This window comes from Thunnus thynnus, chromosome 3 (genome assembly GCF_963924715.1).
Source record: "Thunnus thynnus chromosome 3, fThuThy2.1, whole genome shotgun sequence".
In the NCBI taxonomy this organism is placed as follows: Eukaryota; Metazoa; Chordata; class Actinopteri; order Scombriformes; family Scombridae; genus Thunnus; species Thunnus thynnus.
Genome location: NC_089519.1, coordinates 28,858,973 through 28,880,576, shown reverse-complemented (window position 1 = coordinate 28,880,576; position 21,604 = coordinate 28,858,973). Strand labels below are relative to the sequence as shown.

At 39.0% G+C, this 21,604-nt stretch overlaps 1 protein-coding gene across 1 annotated transcript; it reads left to right on the top strand.

Moving 5' to 3' along the window:
- Positions 1-513: 513 nt before the first annotated feature.
- trip10b (thyroid hormone receptor interactor 10b) lies at positions 514-21,590 on the top strand. The gene is made up of 14 exons (XM_067585209.1): positions 514-819; positions 6,470-6,585; positions 6,733-6,786; positions 6,925-7,072; positions 7,218-7,280; positions 8,729-8,833; positions 9,137-9,265; positions 9,501-9,647; positions 11,957-12,118; positions 17,099-17,208; positions 18,032-18,164; positions 18,285-18,352; positions 19,248-19,354; positions 19,452-21,590. The coding sequence occupies exons 1-14, from the start codon at positions 796-798 to the stop codon at positions 19,595-19,597; spliced, it is 1,512 nt and encodes a 503-aa protein (XP_067441310.1). The 5' UTR covers positions 514-795; the 3' UTR covers positions 19,598-21,590.
- The last annotated feature ends 14 nt before the right edge of the window (positions 21,591-21,604 follow it).

The window sequence follows — 21,604 nt, the reverse complement described above, 5'->3', positions numbered from 1 at the left end:
GTAGGCTAAAGGCCACTTATCCCCATGAGAATAAATATTAAATACAAAGTTCAATAACAAGATGATTGAAAATGTCAACCTGCTGGTGGCGCTGGAGGACAATTAATACACTAAAGTCTCACTCACTAAAGTCAGTAGGATTTATCCATTGGGGATCATGATTGTCTGTACAACATTTCAAGGCAATCCATCCAACAGTTGTTGAGATATTTCAGTCTGGACCGAACCGGTGCACCAAACCGACCAAAGACTTGTCCTCCAGCCAGTGATTTATCTCAGTTTATTCTCTCAGGTGCGATGATATCTATAAAAATGTGTTCAATGTCCAATCCAGTTCACAGTGTGATCGTGTTTTACTGCCATACTATATATACTGTATTACGCACAAGTTTCCGCTTTCAAGAGCATTTGCAAGCTGCTTCTTTAAGATAAAACAAACACAAACGCTGCTGCTCTGTTTTCCCACCTCCCCCCCCCCTCTCTCTCTCTCTCTCTCTCTCACTCACTCACTCTCTCTCCCTGGGACCCAAACTTGTTTCAGGAAAAAGCGGCTGAACATATTTTTTCTCTCGCTGGCTAGAAGAAACAGGACAGCCGTCCGTGCCAAGGAGAAGGCGTAGACTTCCTCCAAACATTTCCTCCGCCATCTCCGCTTTCGAGACTCTAAAGTTTTGTGGAATCTTTGAGACGAGAGGAGTTTTTCTCTTCTTTTTCTCCACTACCTGGACGTTTCTTTCCCTCCTCCTCTTTTTTTTTGCCACAAAACGACAGAGAGGAATCTGAACTTCTGTAGACATGGACTGGGGAACTGATCTTTGGGTAAGTTGACAGCTGACACAGAGGAAGAAGAAGAAGTGGAGCCCACTGGGATTATTTCACAAAATACCTTCAACATCCCTTAAGAGAAGTCTGTCCTGCTATTGTTTGCGTCGACACAGTATAGCCTACACATAGGGGGACTCTTGTTTTTCCACTGTAGGCCGGGGTTAAGTAATCCAGAGTAGGATACAAGACAACAGCAGGAGTCTATCTGTAAAAGCTTGCAGCCAGAGGATTTCGCAACTCCTGCTGCATACCTTATCATAAGCAGAGAGGGGGGGAGAGTGGTTTATTGCTCTTTCTGGCTACAGAGAGGCTTTGCACTTATCTACACACTGTAGGCTAAAGGTGTAGCCTACTCCACCACCTCCACCTTTTTCTTTTTATTCCTTCATGCATGCTTGAACCTGAGCTTTGCTTTTCTGGCAACATTTCTCAGGAAGGTTTCTGCCTGGCTGTCCTGTGGTGAAAGCTCATGTGTCTCTGCATCTGGTCAGTGTCTCAGCTGTGAGTCACATTGACAGTCATCAGGTCAGACAGCGTCCTCGTCACTCAACACCACCCCACAGTGCCACCATTAAAGTATATAGACTGAAACTGGAGAAGCCAGTGATCTATTGCTGTCACTAACGATTACTTTCATTATTGATTCATCTGGAAATTATTTTCTCGGTTATTGGTTTGGTCTGCAAAATGACAGAAATGGCCATCACTGTTTACTTAATCCCAACATGATGTCTTCTAACTGCTTGTTTTGTCCGACCAGCAGTCCAAAACCCAAACATATTCTACTTATTATAGCTGAAGACACAGAGAAAGAGGAAATCTTCACTTTTGAGAAGCTGAAACCAGAGAATGTCTTAAGAAATGACTAAAGGCTGCAACTAACGATTATTTTTGTCATCGATTAATCAGCGGATTCTTTTTTTGGTTAAATGTTTTTTCTATGAAATGTGAAAAAAAAAAGTAATGGCATTCACAAGAGGCCACAGTGATGTCTTTGATTTGCTTGTTTTGTCCAACCAACCATCTAAAAACCTAAAGATTTTGAATTTACTGTCACATATTACAAAGAAAAGTTGCAAATCCTCACATCTGAGAAGCTGAAACCAGGCGATATTTGGCGTTTTTGCTTGAAAAATGACTGAAACGATTATTCGATTATCAAAATAGTTGCTGATTAACATTCTACTGATCGACTGATCGTTGTAGCTCTAAAATGACATAAACGATTAATCACTGATTAAAATAGTCGATACATATTCTGTCATCAGCTCTACGTTGATCACAGTCAGACTGATAACTTTTAAAACACGTTACTGTAGGCTATGTGTTTTGGCTGAGACAAAATGTCCTGACTCGGATTATTTATTCGAGTCGGTTTAATAGCCGGCGATGAAGAGCAAACACAACTAATTTGCCCAAATCCTGCTGTGATTGTGGTCAGAGTCTGAGTACATGCCTCTGAGATTATCCCACACTGCAACACAGACTGGGTGAGACTGTTATTTTAATGCTGAGTTTGTTTCTGAAGTCAAAAATCGTTCAGCTGCTGTGTGTTGTGATGTGTTTTAGAGGATCTGATATCAGACGGTGGCTTCATCAGACTGAACTGTGAGAAAAAAAGAAACATGTCTGAGCTTGAGCTGAAACGATTAGTAGGTTGATTGCCAGCTAAGGCTGCAGCTAATAATTATTTTTATTATCGATGTAATCCCTTGATTATTTCTTGATTTTATTAATTTTTTGGTCTGTAAGATGTCAGAAATGAGTGAATAATGCTTGTCACACTTTCCTAAAGTCCAAGGTAACAAATTGAACTAGCTTGTTTTGTCAGATCAACAGTCCAAAACCCCCAAATTATTCAGTTTACAATGACATAAATAAAGGATAAGCAGCAAATTCTCACATTTGAAAAGTCAGAGCTTGTGAATCTTTGGCATTTTTGCTTAAAAAAACTTGATGATGATGAAAACTAATGATTCCATTCATCAAATCATTTAAGTTTATCCGTAAGTCATTTTCCAAGTGTAAGCATCAAACATAATCTAGTCCCAGCTCAAATGTTCTGCTTTTCTTTGTTTTAAAGTACAGTAAACTGAATATCTTTGGGTTTTGGAGTGTTTGACAAAAAAGACAGCAATTTGAAGATGTCAACTCTGGATTTAGGATATTGTGATGGCCATTTTTCACAATTTCGTATAATTAAACCATTAATCAATGAATGGAGAAAATATGGTAATCTGCACATTAATGTATAATGACAATAATCATAGTTACAACCCTAATCTGACCTTTTACATGAGCTGACCTGAAGCAGGGTCTGTAGAGTACAGTCACCTGAGACGTCACCTGATTAAACAGACGGCACTCACCCACACACAGAAAATCATTTAACACACTCATTAATCTACGTATCCTTTCTGTAGCTTACAGTGTGATTGAGGTGTGCTAGCATGTGACCTCAGATCAGCCTGGATCAGGAAGTGCTGCTGCTGTTGCTGCTGCTGCTGCTGCTCCTGCCAGTGTTTACGTCACAGGGAGGGGAGGGACTAGTCCGACTGGTTCCCGGGTTTGGAGAGGCCCCTGGGACCGTCAGTCACAGGGCGGAGGTTCACACTGAGCTAATGATTATCTCATTCCTGAACCCTCTCCGTGTCACTATCAGTATTTCCTCCTCTAACACAAACATGCAGATGTACTACAAATTAATGGGGTGTAGCCACAGAAGTGAGAAATGCATATAGGACTAAATCTCAAAGATTCTACATGAGATTTTTAATCACTCCATCAACAACAACCACAACAAAACAACTATTTGACTCCATTGTCCTCCTATGTTTTCTAATCCAGTTCCTTCCCTGCCTCCTCCCAGATTTTTCTGGTATCCAGGACATAGCTAACTGTGTTACTGCAGGATCTCCATTTAGCTTCCCCTCCTCTGAGGACTCAATATCTATGTCTCTGGCTCCAAAAGACCCTGCAGCCTCTACACACACACACACACACACACCCACACACATTCCCACACGAACAATTAAAAGGTTGAACCACCCTATTACTTTGTTACATGAACATTCGTCTTCGTTGAGCCCTTTACTGTATGCTGTGACACTCTTTAGATAAAAGCCAGAGGGGGACAGAGAAGACAAATGTTACCTGTCCAGCAGGTTTGCGAGTGTGTGTGTGTGTGTGTGTGTGTTTTGAATGCATAGTTGTGTGTAAAGAGAGAAAGAGAGAAAGAGAGATAGAGAGAGAGAGAGGAATGTTGAAAGGAGAGTTATGCTGGCGTTCACTTTTATCCTCCACTACACCTTTGTACATTTTGTATGCGTGACAGAGAAAGAGAAAGAATGAATTGCATAAAGGAGGATACTGTGATGTGTGTGTGTGTGTGTGTGTGTGTGTGTGTGTGTGTGTGTGTGTGTGTGTGTGTGTGTGTGTGTGTGTGTGTGTGTATAGAGGGTTATTCCCAGTTTCCATCTGTGGCAGATCTACAGCCTGATAGATTTTACAGGATTAAATGTTGTGCAAATGGAAGCAATTCAATTAGCACTGAAGTGATTATTAATCAACTAAATTATTCTGCTACTATTATAGAAATCAATATAGAGATGCAAAGATTAGTTATTTAATTGATTAGTTGCCAACTATTAAATTTATCTCCAACTATTTTGACAATCGATCAATCGTTTGGAGTCATTCTTCAAGAAAAAAATGTAAAAATTCTCTGGTTCCAGCATCTTAAATGTGAATATTTTCTGGTTTCTTTAGTCTTCTATGATAGTAAACTGAATATTTTTGGGTTGTGGACTGTTGGTCAAGACAGAACAAGACATTTGAGGACGTCAGGTTGAGCTTTGGGAAACTGATTGACATTTTTCACCATTTTCTGACATTTTATAGACCAAACTAATCGATAAATTGAGTAAACAATCACGAGATTAATCGATAATGAATAAACCACTAAGCGTTAGTTGCAGCCCCAACTTGATTGATCGTTAAGTAATTCTTAAAGTAAATATTCGCAGGTTCTAGCTTCTCAAATGTGGATATTTTCTTGATTTCTCATTAGTCTTCTGTCGTGAACTGAATATCTTTGGGTTTTAACTGTTGATTGAACAAACCAAGAAACCTCAGACGTCTCTTTGGGCTCTACAACCTTGTGATGGGAATTATGGGAATTATTTTGCTATTTGCTGACATTCTTTAAACCAAACGATTAATCACTTAAATGAGAAAATAATCTGAGGTTAATTGATAATGAAAATAATCGTTAATTGCAATAAAGGGCTATTATCAGTGTCTGTATGTCTGATGCTTCAGTGGTCAGAGCCTGAATTTAGTGGGTGGGGCGATAATCAATATAAATATCACAACAGAGTTCGATATTTTTGGACTACTTTAATGATAAATTATTCATTTAAGTCCCTTTTCAGAGCAAAAATGCCAAACATTCTCTAATCTCAGTTTCTCAGTTTGTGTGAATTTGCTCTTTTTCCTATGTCATAATAAACTGAGTATCTGTTTGTTTTGGACTTTTGGCCAAAGCAATATGATAGCATCACATCGGGCTTTAGAAAACTGTGATGGCCATCCTTAAAAAGCTATTTTCTGACGTTTTATAGATCAAGCGATTCACCGAGTAATCAAGAAAATAATCAGGAGCCGCCCCCAAAGATTACAACAACAAATTAAGATGACGACCATGAAATGCAATGTTGCCTGTTCAAGTCCAAACAGGGACCTCTGTTGCATCTTTCTCTCCTTCTCTCTTTTATTTCTTGTCGTCTCTCAAATGAACTGATAAAACAGATAACTGTTAGTTGCAGACCAGCAGAATATCACAGTGCCATAGGTCTATGTTATAAAAGTAGGTAGTATCCACACTCTCCAAGCACTTTATTATGATCACCTGTACAATCTAATGCAATCCAATACAGCATAAATTCTACTTTTACAAAGCTGGTTTTCAGTTTTTGTTGACGTTGTCTGAATGCCATCACACCAGCTCATGGAGAGAGAGAGAATGCCACCAACAAGGATCTTTCCTTCAATACCTCTTCTTGTCCCTACAAAACAACTCTTCTGTTTGCTTCTTTAGTGCATTTTCCCCTTTGGACTGTTGGTAGCAGTTAGCAGTTGACAGCTAGCTTAGATTTTAAGAAATATATCCAAAGATGATATTTCCTCCTCTGTCTGATCAATGCTGCCACCCTCCCGCCAGAGGCCTTTCTGAAGATTAATGGATGGTTATTCTGCAAAATGTCCCACTTTTTTAAGTCCAAGTTTGAGATGTATTCAGGAGCTCATCTTTGGTGCAGCTGCTCTTTCTCATAGAACTGTTTTAGACTGCTAGTCAAATAAAACAAGCTATTTGAGTTAGTTGCAGTCCTCCACTGTTCACTGAATATTAATGGACCCACCCGTAACATCAGAAAACATATTTTACCACCACAGTCACCGTGTCATTTCAAAGAAACTCCAAAGAGTTGGAGAGCCACAAGAATAAAAACATGTTATAGGAATACCTTTTAGAGTGCACTGTGTCAGATGTGTGTTGGAGGTTTGCTGTTTCTTAACAGATGCTGCCAGTGTTTGAGGTCATATTATGTGTAACACATGTTGCTTTATATTGTTCCTCTCTTAGGACCAGTATGATGTCATCGACAAGCATACGCAATCAGGCCTCGACCTGGTGGAACGTTACATAAAGTTTGTGAAGGAACGGACAGAGATTGAACAAAGCTACGCCAAGCAACTCAGGTGTGCCCTGCGTGTTTGTGAGCTTGTTTTCTTTCTCAATGTTTATTTATATTTACATGATTTGGGATCAAAAAAGGAATTGTGGCTTTGTGCATTTATGTGTTTGTAAGAGAGAGTCACACCACTTCTTTTAAACTGTCTTAACAGGAGTCTGACAAAGAAATATGCCAAACGAGGGAGCAAGGAAGAGCTAGATTGCAAGTGAGAGAACAATGAAATGTCTTGTGTCTATTGTTTCTCCTTCACCTCTCTTATTTTTCATTTACACACACACACAATTAAGTATTGTCCTCTCCAGCTGTGATAATTTGCCAAATTTATCCCTCTTCCTTGCTTCAGATTCAGCAATCACGAATCATTGCAGGAGATCCTTAACGAGCTGAACGATTACGCCGGCCAACGGGAGCTCATCGCTGAAAACATGATAACCGGCATCTGTGTCGAACTCACAAAGTACCTTCAGGACCTCAAACAAGAACGCAAAACAGTGAGAAAGGGAGAAAAGAGGGAGGGAGACAGGAAGGGAGGGAGAAAGAAAAGGGAGGAAAGAAGTGAAGTGTGGCAGATTACAAATTGATGTTGTGTCATCATCGTAAACTGCTGTAATTTAATGCAACCTCTTCCTTCCCCAGCACCTGTCTGATGCCAAGAAGGCCCAGCAGAATTTAGAGAGCAGCTTAAAACACCTAGAAAGTGTGAGTGTTATTGTTGTTGCTTGCAGATGTCTATTTTGGATCACGTAATTGTTATTGAAAGGGTTATTTCACCCAAATTATTAAAATAAATTCTCACTTTCTTCTTGTGGTATCGAGTCATGCAGATAGTTTTTAACCATTACTTTTTTTTTATTAGTATAAAAAGGGAAGAACAACTGATAAACAGTATTAAACAACATGAAACATGATAAGACATATAATATAACATGAAAATTGTATTTTAGCCAAAGTTGAAAGAGGGATTTATAGGCTTTTTACAGAGTAGTCAGACCAGAGGGAGGATACAGTAATAAATGAGTGAAAAGACTGAATGAATTAATAGATGAACAATGGAAAAAAAAGAAAAAAAATTGGCTTGAACGCGAGTGTTGAGTTGTGAGGTCTGTTATTTTTTATAATTTTCCAGCATCTTTTTATGGTTTCCTTGAAATAACTACAGTATTTAATTTGGTATTTTTAGGGATAATAGAGACAAAGATCTGTGACATTTATTTTTGTTCCTTCATCTAGTTGTGTTGACTTTAAAAGCAGTTGTTGACCCGAGGAATTTCCTTAAAAGAACTTCTCCATTTCAATATTGTATTGTATAGTATTGTTGGAAATTTCATCCTTCATATATGTTCGCCTGTAGTCAAATACCACATTTTTGCATGTTTGGTGGAACTGCTTTACATGGTTCTTTCCAAGAAGCCTTGTAGGGAATTATTAGAAATCTACATACCTGTGAAACAAAGTGTAACCATTCATGTTTCATTTCCTTGTTTCTGAAACTTCTGCCCCTTCCCCAGTTTAATAGATGGTGAATGGAATTTTTGTTCATTAGCAACAGCTTTCCCAGAAACAATAACCCTGTTTACGCTTGATAATCCCCAGACGTCAATGTGAGCAGTTTTCATTGGAACTACAGTAACCAGTCAAAGGTTTGGACACACTTCCTTATTCAGTTGAAAGGTGTGTCCAAATTTTTGACTGGTTACTGTATTTCATTGATAGAAAGTAGTTCCAGTGCAGAACGATCACAGCAAAGTATGTGGATTATTCAGAGTAATGTCGACACTATTTCTTGGAAAAACAAGTTGCTACTGAATATTTTTAAACATATTTTTAACCACAAACTAAATTCCATTCACTTGCATTTTTTTCGTGGTGGCAGCAGAAATCTCTGAGACGGATCTCTCAAAGCCGGGTCAAAAAAACCCCCGAACAATCTGCATGATTAGATACCACAAGAGTTAAGTGAGAAACTATATATGCACTGTGTTATTTGTAATTTGAGTGAATTGACCCTTAAACAGCATAACGTTGTGTTTGATCTGCTTGCATTTTTAGATGCCATTCTCTGACCTTAGCATTATTATTACTGCTAATGTTCAAGTCATTAAAGTGTATAACTGTGTGGGTTTGTATGTGTGTGTTCATGCCTGCAGACTAAAAAACGCTTTGCCAAGGAGTGGGCAGAGGCTGAAAAAGCCACACAACAAGCAGAGAAAACAGAGAGTGACCTCAATGCCACCAGGCTCGACGTCGAGAAAGTAAACACGCACACATACACACATTAGCATTAACAACTGAGCACTATTTTTTTTTCTCCCCACTGGTTTTTAAGATATTTTCAATGAAAGAAAATCCTTGAACTTTTTTTACTCCCCCTCTTTTCTTGTCTCTCTCTGCGTCTTTGGCCGCTTCCAACTCCTTGTATCTACCTTCCCTCCATCTATTCCTGCATTTCTCCTACTTTGCATTTTGTTTTGCATCTCTTGCTTTCTCCCTACCTGTATCCACTCATCATCTGCTCACTTTCTCCTCCGTTGTTCCATCTATTCTTCCCTCTGAAGGCCAAGCAGCATGCCCATGCCCGTACACACACAGCAGAGGAGTGCAGGAACGACTACGCAGCACAGCTCCAGAAATACAACAAGGAACAGAACTTCTTCTACTACTCAGAGATACCGCAGATCTTCAACGTGAGATGATGAGACACATAAACACGCACATGCACAATGCAGTTCAACTGGGCAGAGCTCACACACCTGCTGGTTTGGTGTAATACAAACCCAATACACCCATGGATTATCTTTCAAAATGTTATCATTCTCCAGTGTGTTCATATGTATTGAAATGTTCACTGTATAAACACAGACAGTGTGAATAAAGTGTGAAGGAGGCTTTAACCTGTGTGTATCTTTGTGTGCTGAACAGAAAATGCAGGACATGGATGAGCGGAGGATCCGGCGGCTGGCAGAGGGCTACTGCCAGTTTTCAGACATCGAGAAGAAGGTGCTGCCCATCATCTCCAAATGTCTAGAGGGAATCTCTGTAGCAGGGGGGAAAATTGATGAGAAACAGGTAAGTACAAGATGCTTGTTGGACTATATGAATGAAGGAATTACTGTTTTGTTACTGTGTCATACCATTAAAACGGCCCAGCCCACATGGGATTAATCATAATCATAACAACTTCTGGCGCTTGACATTCATGTTCCAAAGAAAAACAAATCATTGCTGCAAGCTGCGAGAAACTGTATTAGTTAGATTGAAGGAGCGAAAAAGAGAAAATTTGTTTACACAGAAAAACTAAATAAAATCTACCTTCAAAATATTTTTTCATATTTTATATATGACTTAACGGAGGCACTAAAATCTAAAGTAATAGTCTTACAACAAATTATGAAAGGCTTTAATCTATGACACCATTGGTCTGAAGGATACAAGTTGTGACTGAATGGCCTGAAAGGTTCCTGGATAATTTGTTTTCTTATTTTAGTTTTCATTAAGTAGCACTCTTGATGATAACAGGTATACCTGTACCCTGAGCGACCAGAAAAATACAGTAGAAACCCCTGTAATAAGTTTCTATTTTAATGTACACAAGTTTACAGTGATTTTTATGGCTGGGGTTGTTTTTCTTTGTTGTTTTTTTGTTCCTCTGTAAATTAATGTTAAAATACAGTCAGTCCCGGCATTAAGGGCGGGCCCCGGGGGTCCAGGCCCACCCATCCAGGAATTCGGCCCTCTCGGGAGAAATCAGCATCAATACCGCTCAGCTTCCCGGGGCTCAAGCCCAACAACGTAAAAGGGCCCACGAGGCTCAGGGAAAAAAATAAAATAAAATAAAATTCACAGGAAGCCCAAAAAACTCCAAACCTTGCCCATTTGTGGTGTCTGGAAGTTGTCAACAACAGTTGTTGCATTCACACTTTTAGTTTCACTCTTATTTAATCCTTCTGTCATCTGTTTATGTTTCTGAGAAGTTTAACCCTCTGAACTTCAGTTTGTGGCAGTTCTGAACTCAATCTTTTTAAATAACTTGCTTGAGATGAAACGCTGAATCTCGTTGGATTATTCACACTAATGGTCACAAGTTAAACGGACAGTAGGCTGGTCAAACCCAGTGAATACTGGCTGTGTGACCACACAGTTTACACATTATTTAGGCACAAACTCTTCTTTTAGTGTGTGCACAATGACAAAGCAGGCTAATTGGTTGATGATGAGTATAAAATCACAAGATAGACTACAGCTGCACTGCCAACTTATAGGCTATGTTTTGTTTGCCACATTATAAATGGTTGGCGTAGATAATAAACACATTGTTTGATTAAAGTAAAATTGATAAGGCTTTTAGGAGCCAGCAGCTGTCACTACAAGCAACCACAACGCATTCAGCTGAAAGTTGCCAATTAACAGGGTCACTAAAACAGGTGTTTCTACTTAACCAGTGACCGTGTTATCTGGTGACTTTCAGCTTAATGTGTTGTGGTTGTCGTGGTGACAGCAGTTGTTGAAAACATGAGCAGAACATGTAGGTGTCCTCCTAAAAGTCTTAAATGTGGGTGCGGCCCTGCCTATAAAAACCAAATGCCCAGCCAGTTGCTTTCCTCTGACTCCAGGACTGAATACAGTGAAGTTCATTATTTACAACTAAAATAAAATAAATGACAGTATATATAAAGTACATATCTTGGTCACAACTCTTCAATAGTCATGTATTTATGTTGAAAAACTAATATGGGCCAGTATGTTGTTATCAAGTTCAAGTTCTTCATTGTTACTTTCATAGTGTAAATATAATAGTTTATGAAATATACAGGATGATTACAGGATACAGAATGCAGAATATGGTCCAAAAATAGTGCAAAATCAGTCCCAAAGAAACAAAGTGGCTGGTTCAACCATAAACTGTAAAAAATAATGGACAAAGACATCATGACATTACCCATTGGTTTATGGACTTCTGTTTTGAAGCCTCGACTTTGCATTTTGCATATTTGCAATCTGAGTGTTCAGAATCAGAGCTGTTACATAGTCTGGCCGGTGCAAAGAGATGGTGGGAGGGGTATAAGGATTCAGCTACTACATCGGAGGCCTTTCCTTTCAGCCACACCAGGCTTTGTAGATGTCAGCTATGGCAGGGAGAGAGACACCTATGATCCTTTCCAGAGTTTTCACTGTTCTCTGCAGGAACCTGTTGTCTGAGACATTGCAGATCCCATCAGTGATACGGTTATTTGTCCAATCTCAAAAATCCGGTGTCAGTCGGTCATTGTTTGATACGTCACTCACACACACACACACACACACACACACACACATACACAGTCAACACTTCCTTAAAATCAGTTTCTTTGTGAATCATTGTCTGTGTCTGCTTGCAGGACTCAATACTGTTCATAGAGCAGCACAAGTCTGGTTTCGAGCGACCCGCAGATGTGGAGTTTGAAGACTACACCCAGGGAATCAAAGCAGCAACCTCCGACTCCAGCCTCAACCCACCGAAAGTGCGCGCCAAACTGTGGCCTTTCAGCAAGAAGCACAAGGTGAACTTGCACCCTAATGCCCACATTACATTTGCCTGGTTCTGAGTTTATATGAGAAGTGCAAAAGTGTAGCGTCGTTAGGATATTCACTTCCTCTCCTCTCTCGTCTCCTCCTGCTTCTGCTTTTGACAACCTGAAAATCCCCTCTGACCTGTTTGTGCCCAGTTCTTAAAAAATAGTCTAACAAACATAATCCAACATGTTGTTATCAGATTAAAATTACCCTGTTAATTCTAATCCATCTAACCTGGTTCTTCAAACACACTAACAGATTGAGTTGTTAGTGTTGGATGTCATCTTGAATAACTGAGCTGAGTGCTGATCATAGAGTGCTGCAGAGTAGTTAATTTAAAGCTTTGAGCATATTTTAATTATGAAATGAAACTCTGCAGAAAACTTCTCTTGAAGCAGACCAAATTCACTCCAAAATCCACGATTAAATTGCAGCTAAGAGAATTCAGTAATCAGTCTGATTAAAGTGATATAACTTTAATTTATAAACTCAATCCAATTGAAAATTGATTGCATGATATGCAAGAACAGTTGATCAATTTTAAAGTTAAAATGACATTTAAGAAAAAAGTGCCCATTCACTTAATAGATGCATCCAAGAATGTAGAATTTAAATGTAAAATTTAGATTCATTACTTATTTCACATTATTACTATGATGTTTTGACATTACATCTTCATCATGTCGTAGTTGATTGTGATATCTTGGAGTTTTGTGTTGTATACATTATAAATCATTAAAAAATGTGACATCACTTATCAGACCTCCCTCTGTAGCCTCAAAAAGTTTTTTGTACTTGTTTTGTATATAGTACTTCCCCAACACCTGTAAACACACTTTTGATGTGTAAAATTGGTGGAGTTCTCTTTTAACTAACAGCTTACCTATACCTATACTTTTGTAGGTTTGAGCTTATGGCTGTGTGGCCATGACAACAGCTCCAAAAGTTAGCTTTGACTTGTATCAAACCATAAATAGTCAGATTAAGCTATCCAGGCCCAGCTCTCTTCTTATCTTGCTCCTGTAAAAATGTAAAATGACACTCATAACGATGCATTAAAACAAACACATGCGCACATGAACTCAACTCAACATTCCTCTCATGTCTTACCCCACCACCCTGTTGCCCTCAGGGGCCAACTCTAATTCCAGTCTGCTGCACAGACTTGCCCAGAAACTCCCCTTGCTCTGTCTTTTTCTCTCTTTGTCCACTTTACTACAAAAATATCTGCATCTCTTTGACACTCGTCTTTTCTTCTTTCCTCTTGTCACCAGTGCCATTTTCTCCCTCCTCTGATCCTCTTCGTCTGCTCCCTGTTCCTCCACCTTTTTGCTTTTTCTCCCCTCTTCAGTTTGCCCCTCCTTCCTTCTCTCCCCCGTCCCCTTTCCCGCCCGGCAACCGCACTCTCCCTCTCCCCCTTTCTCACCCCCTCTCCAAGCAGCAGTGCTCCCCCCTCTCTCTCTGTCTGAGGGAGTTTAATCGCTCTGTCAGCAGGATTTCCACCTTAAAGGCATTTCACAAACCTCGCTCGGTGAGTGACGCTCCCATCTTGGCTGACATCAGCTCAGGTCCGAGCTCCGCCCTCCTCCTCCTCGCTGTCGTGTTCACATCCTCGTCCTGTAAACATCACCTCCCTCATGTGTTTGTCTCATTGATGCTATGCATGTAAATTAGCTGTTATACTTAGACATTCTTAATTTGTCCCTGTGTTTTTGTTATTGCAAAAGTGTGTTTCCTGTGTTGTACGTTTGTTATGTACCTGTCTCATGCTGAGTCTCCTTTTCCCTCTGTCTAGATATCACATGCTGAAAAGCACATGGTAACATTTATTATGGTTATATAGAGAGTAAACTAAAAAGGTGCTTAGGTAACAGTATTCTGGTGCTTGATTCTTTACAAGGGGAAGAGTAACTTCACACTGGATCATGCTGCATTGACCTCTGTGCGTGGAAAGTAGAGTTGTAACATCGATTAATTGAGAAAATAATCAGAAGATTACCCAATAATGAAAATAATTATTAGTTACAGCCCTATTTGAAAGGTATAAAGGCCTGTTCACACCAGAAAGTGGCGCAAATGTATCCGCACATCTTCGTGAAAGCATTAGAGGAACTACTGTGGCTAAAGAGCTAACAGGCTAGCAAGCTGGGAACATGCTAGTGCTATGAAACAAAGTAGTCATGTGCACATCCACAAAACCTCAGTGGGGGTAGGTGCCTGATTCAAAAAACAATTTAACTAGATGCAAGAAATATTCGCACACTAAATCAGAGCTCCATTTAATTGTGACATTTCGACCAACTACAAGTCTTCCTCAGGCAAATACCCACAGAAAGGAAAGGAGGCATAAAAATATAGGGAAATGACCAGTTACATCAAAGTCATCTAATCACATTCAAGACACCATCATCATCATAAGAAGAATAAAAACATTAATATGAAATGTCATACAAATATGATAGGTCTTGATGCAAATTTGTGCAAACTTTCAGTCAGTAAGTCACAAAAAACAAACTCATTTCATATTTTCATAGGAGTAATAGGACGGGTGCGGTAGGTTAATGAGACACTAGGAGACAACGAGAGTCATTAAAAACATAGTTTGTCAAATATGGAATTAATCTGCTAGTTGGTGAGCTACTGTAGCTAGAAAGCTAACAACTAACATAGTAGAAAGCTGGGAACATGGTAGTCAGTCACAATTGGTCTCTGAGCTTTTTTCTATTTTCTCTGCACTGAGCTTCCCTCTGGCATTTTGTTCTCAGTATTGTACATTTCATTCAATTGAAACTTATTGAGGGAGGGCTCAAAAGAAACAACAAACTCTCCGAGCTAGTTAGCTTACTGTTAACTGTTAAAACTGTCCATTAGCTCACTAGCTGGGTCGCTAACAGGACAAACTTTACACAGTTTACTCAGAAGATACATTTGAACCATCGACTTCAGTGTCAATGTCTAGAAAACTCTTTTTGTGGATCAGTTATTAACTACTCGGTCAGAGGAGAGTAAAATAACAAGCTATGATAACTTCCTCCATTTTGGACTCTCTAGCTCTCTGTTCCCCAAAGTTGAACTCTTTGCAAAACAATTGTAAGGATTTAATTTGCCCACGTGAGGGAATCCACTGACTGTGGCGATTTTAGATTAAATTAACCGATTTTGTTATATTCTGGTGTGACTGGGCCTTATGCCTGTTAAACCTTTGACCACACCCGTAATCACAGGTGGGTGTGGCCAGGTGCGGTCTGTTGTATCTGTGACCACAGTTGGCAGTGCAAGCAAGATTATTTTCCTGGGTGCAGTTACTCTTTCATTTTCAAAATCAAAGGCATTTTTTCAAAGGGCACTCCATTTTCTCTTCAGGAATCATGTTTAGCTTTCTACCCAAACTAACTAAAAACCAGAGATCCAAGCCTTTATTCTGTGATGTCATACTGATATAAATAACTTCAGGACCCTATATAATTAAAAAAACACTTATTTTCTTACTTAACTCCAGTGGTATCTAGCCATGCAGATAATTTTGATTTTGCGATATCTGTCCCTGTTTCCACCCCTCTATAATATAGCAGCTTTATTATCTGTTGCAAGGCGATTGAAATGTGTCTTTTACATCATGTGGCCCACACAGGTAAACAAAGAATAAAACACACATGTAGCAAAAATCATTATACATCAACAGCAGTGTCCTGGATAATCCACACAAACACACTGAACAGTTTCTCAGCCTTTCTCTTAGTCCCTATTCCCAACGTAGCACTACTATTCTGGTGATACAGTCTTAAATCTGCACTCACTGAGTACTTTATTAGGAACACATATGCAATCTATTGCAATCCACTCCAACAGCTCTGCCATAAATTCTACTTTTACAAAGCTTATACATTTTCAGTTTTTGACATTGTCAGAAAGGTGATAATCATACTTTATGTTTATTATTGAGGTCGTAGAGGTTGGTGGTGGTGTATTGGAGTGTATTATATTGAAAAGTATTCCTAATATTTCGCCCACCTCATGTGTGTTAATGAGGTTATTAGGGGTGTTCCTAATAAAGTCAGTGTATAATCTCATATTGTTAATTAACATGGAGTTGCTCTATGGAGACGAAGCATTAGGCCGCTCCTTCAACCTCGAGATTTTGAGCAAGTCATCCATGCTTTTATTACATCACACCTCGCACACTGGCCTCAATCAGGCTGCTTTGCTCAAACTGATCCAGAACTCAGCAGCAAAGCTTTTAACTAGAAAATAATGCAGATATTTTAGAGGACTTAGGAACTCTCTCAAAATCTTTGAGAAGCTAAATTTTTTAAAAAGCATATTAAATCACTTTTGCATTCATTATAATTTCCCAATAGTCATAATCATTATCATAATAATAATTAATATTTCCTTGTTTGTAGGTGTATACATTTTTTGTCTCTTTGAATAGCACTTTGTACTATTGCTTTGAAAAGTGCTATATGAAATTAAAATTAAAAATATTTAATTGCTTAAATATTGGTATGACATCACAGGGGAAAGAGTCGTCCTTGTTATTTCTGTCTATGAGTTGTTCATTTGGTATGCAACAATCCAAAACATTGCGCAGTTTAAAACCAATGGTATTCTCCTTATGATAATCAGGGAGTGTCAGGGGATGTTACAAAGTTCACTCTGTTTGTCTTTAACCATGTTTACTTCTTTGGTATTCTATTCACTGCTTTCATACCTAGAACAGGGTGGTTTCTTTGACACAGAGTAATTACGTGGCCCTCTGCTGTTATGTTTCCTCACTAACAAGCTCCATTTGCAGTATTAACCTGTCAGTCTGAGTATTGAGGTATTTGCACTGGGAGAGAGAGATACTGTAGAGGCAGGGAGGAGTGACATCTGGTGCTCAGAAATGATAAGATTGTTGTTTACATGATGATGCATGACAGATTTTATTGTATTGTGTGTGTGTGTGTGTATGTATGTGTGTGTAGCCGCCTGCTGCAGAGGACTTCTCTCACCTTCCTCCGGAGCAGAGGAAGAAGAGGCTGCAGGGAAAGATTGATGAAATCTCCAAAGATCTGCACAAGGCACAGGACCAGAGGTGACAACAACAGCAACAGCAATGCAGCTGTTCCTGAAAAACTACATGTGACACACTGTTGTCTGAGACTTCATCAATGTCCCTCTTTTGACCTGATAAGCCCTAATTTGTCCAAAATACATTCATTCTTGACATGTTTTTGGTCTGTTGGGAACCATTTTTAATACTTTAATTGGTAGGCACCTAATTAGTTGAGGCTGAATTAATCTAAAATCTTGTGAACTGTATACAGCAGGGAAAAGAAAAGTATTTCTCTGTATCATTTAGCTATTATAGCTATTATGTACTAAAAGTTTAAAAGTCAAATCTGAGCTAATTTTTTAAAATGATGTGTTAGACAAGTCTCGGGTGCATGTACACTTTTAAATGATCGAATGATTTCAATCAATCACTTCTGTCACAGTTGTTCTTGGGCTTTCTCAGACTTTGAGGTCATAAGATTTGCTTGGGTTAACATGCCTATGCTACATTGCCAAAGATATCTGCATACTTTTTTGTGCTTCTGGTTTGGGGTTGTTTTTCCTGGTAAACAGGAAAGGCCCTTTCCTGTTTACCCTGTTGCCCTGTTGCACAAAGTCAGATTTTAAAGTTTTATGTGAAATAACTTCTCTGACATGCACAGAGCCTTGAACTCAACCCCATCCAGCACATATACAGTATACTATAGTTCATTGTATATCCCTTCTGCAAGTCTTCCCAACTTGTAAAAGCTTCTACTCGCCCATCCTGTCCTAATCAGCAGAGCTGCACAGGAGAGAAACATCCTTAATGAGCGCTTACATTTCCAAAACAATAACACTGTTCTCCTTCTGTCTGACCTCAGTGACGCTCTGGAGAAGATGAAGGGTGTGTATGAGCAGAATCCACAGATGGGAGACCCCTCCAGCCTGGAGCCTCAGATCACAGAGACTGCCCAAACCATTGGGCGCCTGAGGGGGGAGCTCACCAAATATGAGGTTAAAACACACACACACGCACACACACACACACGCACACACGCACACAATGTGTGTATGACAGATCAGTTTAAGTATTTGTTCATTTTTCTAAAACTTTTTATTGCTTGTTCACCACAGACGTGGCTGTCAGAAGCAGTGGGAGGAGAAGAATCTTCCAACACCATCAACAATAATACTCCGCATGGGTAAGGCTTGTATTTAAAGGAATAGTTTGACATTTTGGGAATTTTACTTACTCTCTTTTTAGATTTTTAGAGAATTAGATGAGGAGATTGATGCTGCTCTCATGTATGGCAAATATGAAGCCATGAGCAGGTTAGCTTAGCTTAGCATAAAGACTGGAAACAGGGGGAAACAGCTCTCCTGGCTCTATCCAAAGGTAACAAAATGTGACTTCCTGCACCTCTAAAGCTCACTAATTAACCTCATTAACTCCGCTAGGACATCAGCATCCACTAGTCAGCGCTCTGTTCCTTTCTTTTGTGGTGTTTGCTGTAATCAGAAAGATTTCATGTTTACAAAAATGTGGATCTTTTCATAAATAAAACACCGTAGAATTGTCATACTGTGAGCTATTTTCTTCAAATGTGAGGCAGGAATTCACATTCACTGGCATTGTGTTTACAGCCGCATACCACCCTTTTCATCAACACTTTTCAGTTTTTACCGACTTCAAAAACCTTCTGCTCTGTTTCTGTATCACATCTAGCGTTTCTGATACTTTCACACGAAACCTGACATGAAAGGTGTCAGGCAAGACTAATTTCAGGCATTTTTTTGTTCCAAAACAGGTAGTGGAGTGGAATAATGAAACATGTTCTATCTCATTTCTTTAATCCATACAAAAAATGACAAGTTTGGTTTAAAGGTGCTGGTGGGTGGATTTTATGCTAAGCTAAGCTAACAGGCTGCAGGGGGTATCTTTATATTTATCGTACAGACAGTCTTAGCAAGAAAGCAAATAAGTGCACAATATTTACCATAGTGTCAAACTATTCCTTTAAATGTGAATGTGTGGAGCAAAAAGAGATGAAACTGTGTTTTAATTTTGATTTTTTTCTTGTACATTTGTGTCTGCAGCGTTGTAACAGCTGACCAGCCTCAGAACATCTACTCAGAGTTTGATGATGAGTTTGATGACACAGAGACTCCTCTTGGCCAATGCACAGCTCTGTACACCTTTGAAGGTACATTTTAATATCCGCTCAACTTGTTCATAAATAGATCTCCTTTCTAGCCTTCTAATGTGTCTCTTTACCTTTGTGTGTGTGTTTGTGTATTCAGGCAACAGCGAGGGCACCATTTCCATTACAGAGGGAGAGCAGCTGAGTATAATGGAGGATGATAAAGGAGATGGATGGATGAGAGTCCTTAGAGCCAGTGGAGAGGAGGGTTATATACCTTCATCCTATGTCAAACTCACCCCGTAACACTCACACACACACACACACACACATACACACACACACACACACAGAGCTTGTGATGGAAAGCAAGTTAAGAGCCAAAGGTGAATACAAAGTCATCCCAGATAATTGGAGCTTTTCTATATTTTTTATCTCAGCTAGTGACGTGTACGGCGAGATGAAAGCGAGTGATTATAAAGCTTGTTATCAAGGCTCATTGCAATATCATACACTCCCTGTCTCTGCTCGCTGTGGCAGGAGAGGCCGTCTGTAAACACAGACTGTCACTTCTGCCTGATCTTTATCGATTCCACTTCTTTAAAAAAAACAAACTTTTGAATGTATGCCTGAACTTTTTGTCACAATGTTAAGTGACGACTCATGTAACATATTCAGCATCATAGTAGCTTAACGCTACATTCTTTTGCATAAATGTATCCATTCACTTGACTTTTTCCCACTGCCATTTCTAACAACCTGCTGAACTTTTTCTTTTTGTTAACACCAACCCTCTGTTCAAGCCCCTTTTCCTGATAAGATAATGTGAGTTTTTTTTTTTTTTTTTTTTTATCATAGTGATGTGATATTTTATGATTTATAACTGGATGAAAACCACTACTCAAGGGAGTGCACAAGTTATAATATCCCTCAATGGACAGTCGTGTGAAAAGATAGGTTCACATTTTAGTCTTAGCCTTAAAACAGTCAGGTACCTAAATGAACATTGATTTGTTTTTCTTGCTGTAATTATTCCTCCATAATGCATTTCTCTCTGCAAAGATGTGTTTAAAAGATTATTTGAAGCTAATACGGCTTCAGGCTTCAGCCTTCAGCCATCCAAATTAGTCAAATGAAGTCAAAATCGTTTAGTGCCCAATTCCCTCTTTTTTGATACTATCCGTCCACTGCGGCTGAACAGGAAAAACACTGTCCGGACTGTAAATGTGGAAAATATCCAGTTTATTTGACTAATTTGGACAGCTGAAGCCTCATATTATCTTCAGATAAACTTTTTAAATACGTTTTTGCTATATTGTAAGTGCATTTGGAGGGGATCCTCTAATGTTCAGTATGGACAGGAGGAATGATTACAGCAAGCAAAACCTGTTTCAATCTTCATTTGGGCGTCTGATTATTGTTTTAAGAAAGACTTGAATAATTGTGAACAAATCCTTTAACTCCATGTCATATGACAACTTCTCTACTAAAGCAAAGAAGCTTGTTTTGCAACATTTTTGTGAATTTTAGGCATGGTGGGTAAAAACCAAAGGAAAAGCACAATGGCAATGCTGATCAAAGTTCATAATAAGGTAAATACAAACAGACTTAACCATTTTATAATTCCTAGCTCAAATACTCGGTGAACTGCCAGTGTTTGAGGTTGCAGCCTCTGTGCGACTTCAGACATCATTATAGCACAGGCATAATGAAATCTCAAACTCAAAAGTGGATAACAGGCAATTCTTAAGTCCTCGTCTTCAATTTTGAATTCCAACTTTCCCAAAAAAGCAGTCACAGTTCTGGTCATCAACTGTTTCTTCTTTCTTTTTATGTTTTTTTTTTAAATTCAGGTTTTTACATTGTTTAACCACCTGTGTTCATATTCTGAGATGCGAAACCTCTGAATCTCAAATCCTCTGAAACAGTTGCCAGAAGACTTTATCAGTAGTCTGCTTTGAAATCCAAATGAGCTGTTCAGCAAAATGTCAAGAAATGCTGACGCCAGGATGTATTTCAGAGGGAAGAATGGGAAGTTTTGATATTCAGCTCCTTGCTGCAGTGTGTCAAGAGTTAAGAACAGTGGAAAAAAAAAATGTTTTGTGCACTTTTCTGATAGGATCTGATAGGACTGTTTAAAAATTTCACTCTCGATAGAGCCATATACAGTTTACCCAACTCTTTCTCTGCCCTGCACTACTAGACATTTTCTCAACATTTAAAGGGTATTATTGTATGATCCATTTTTAAAAAGAAAATGTATGTATCGTTTGAGTCATAAAGTGAAAACGAAAAAACATTTCTTGTCTTTGT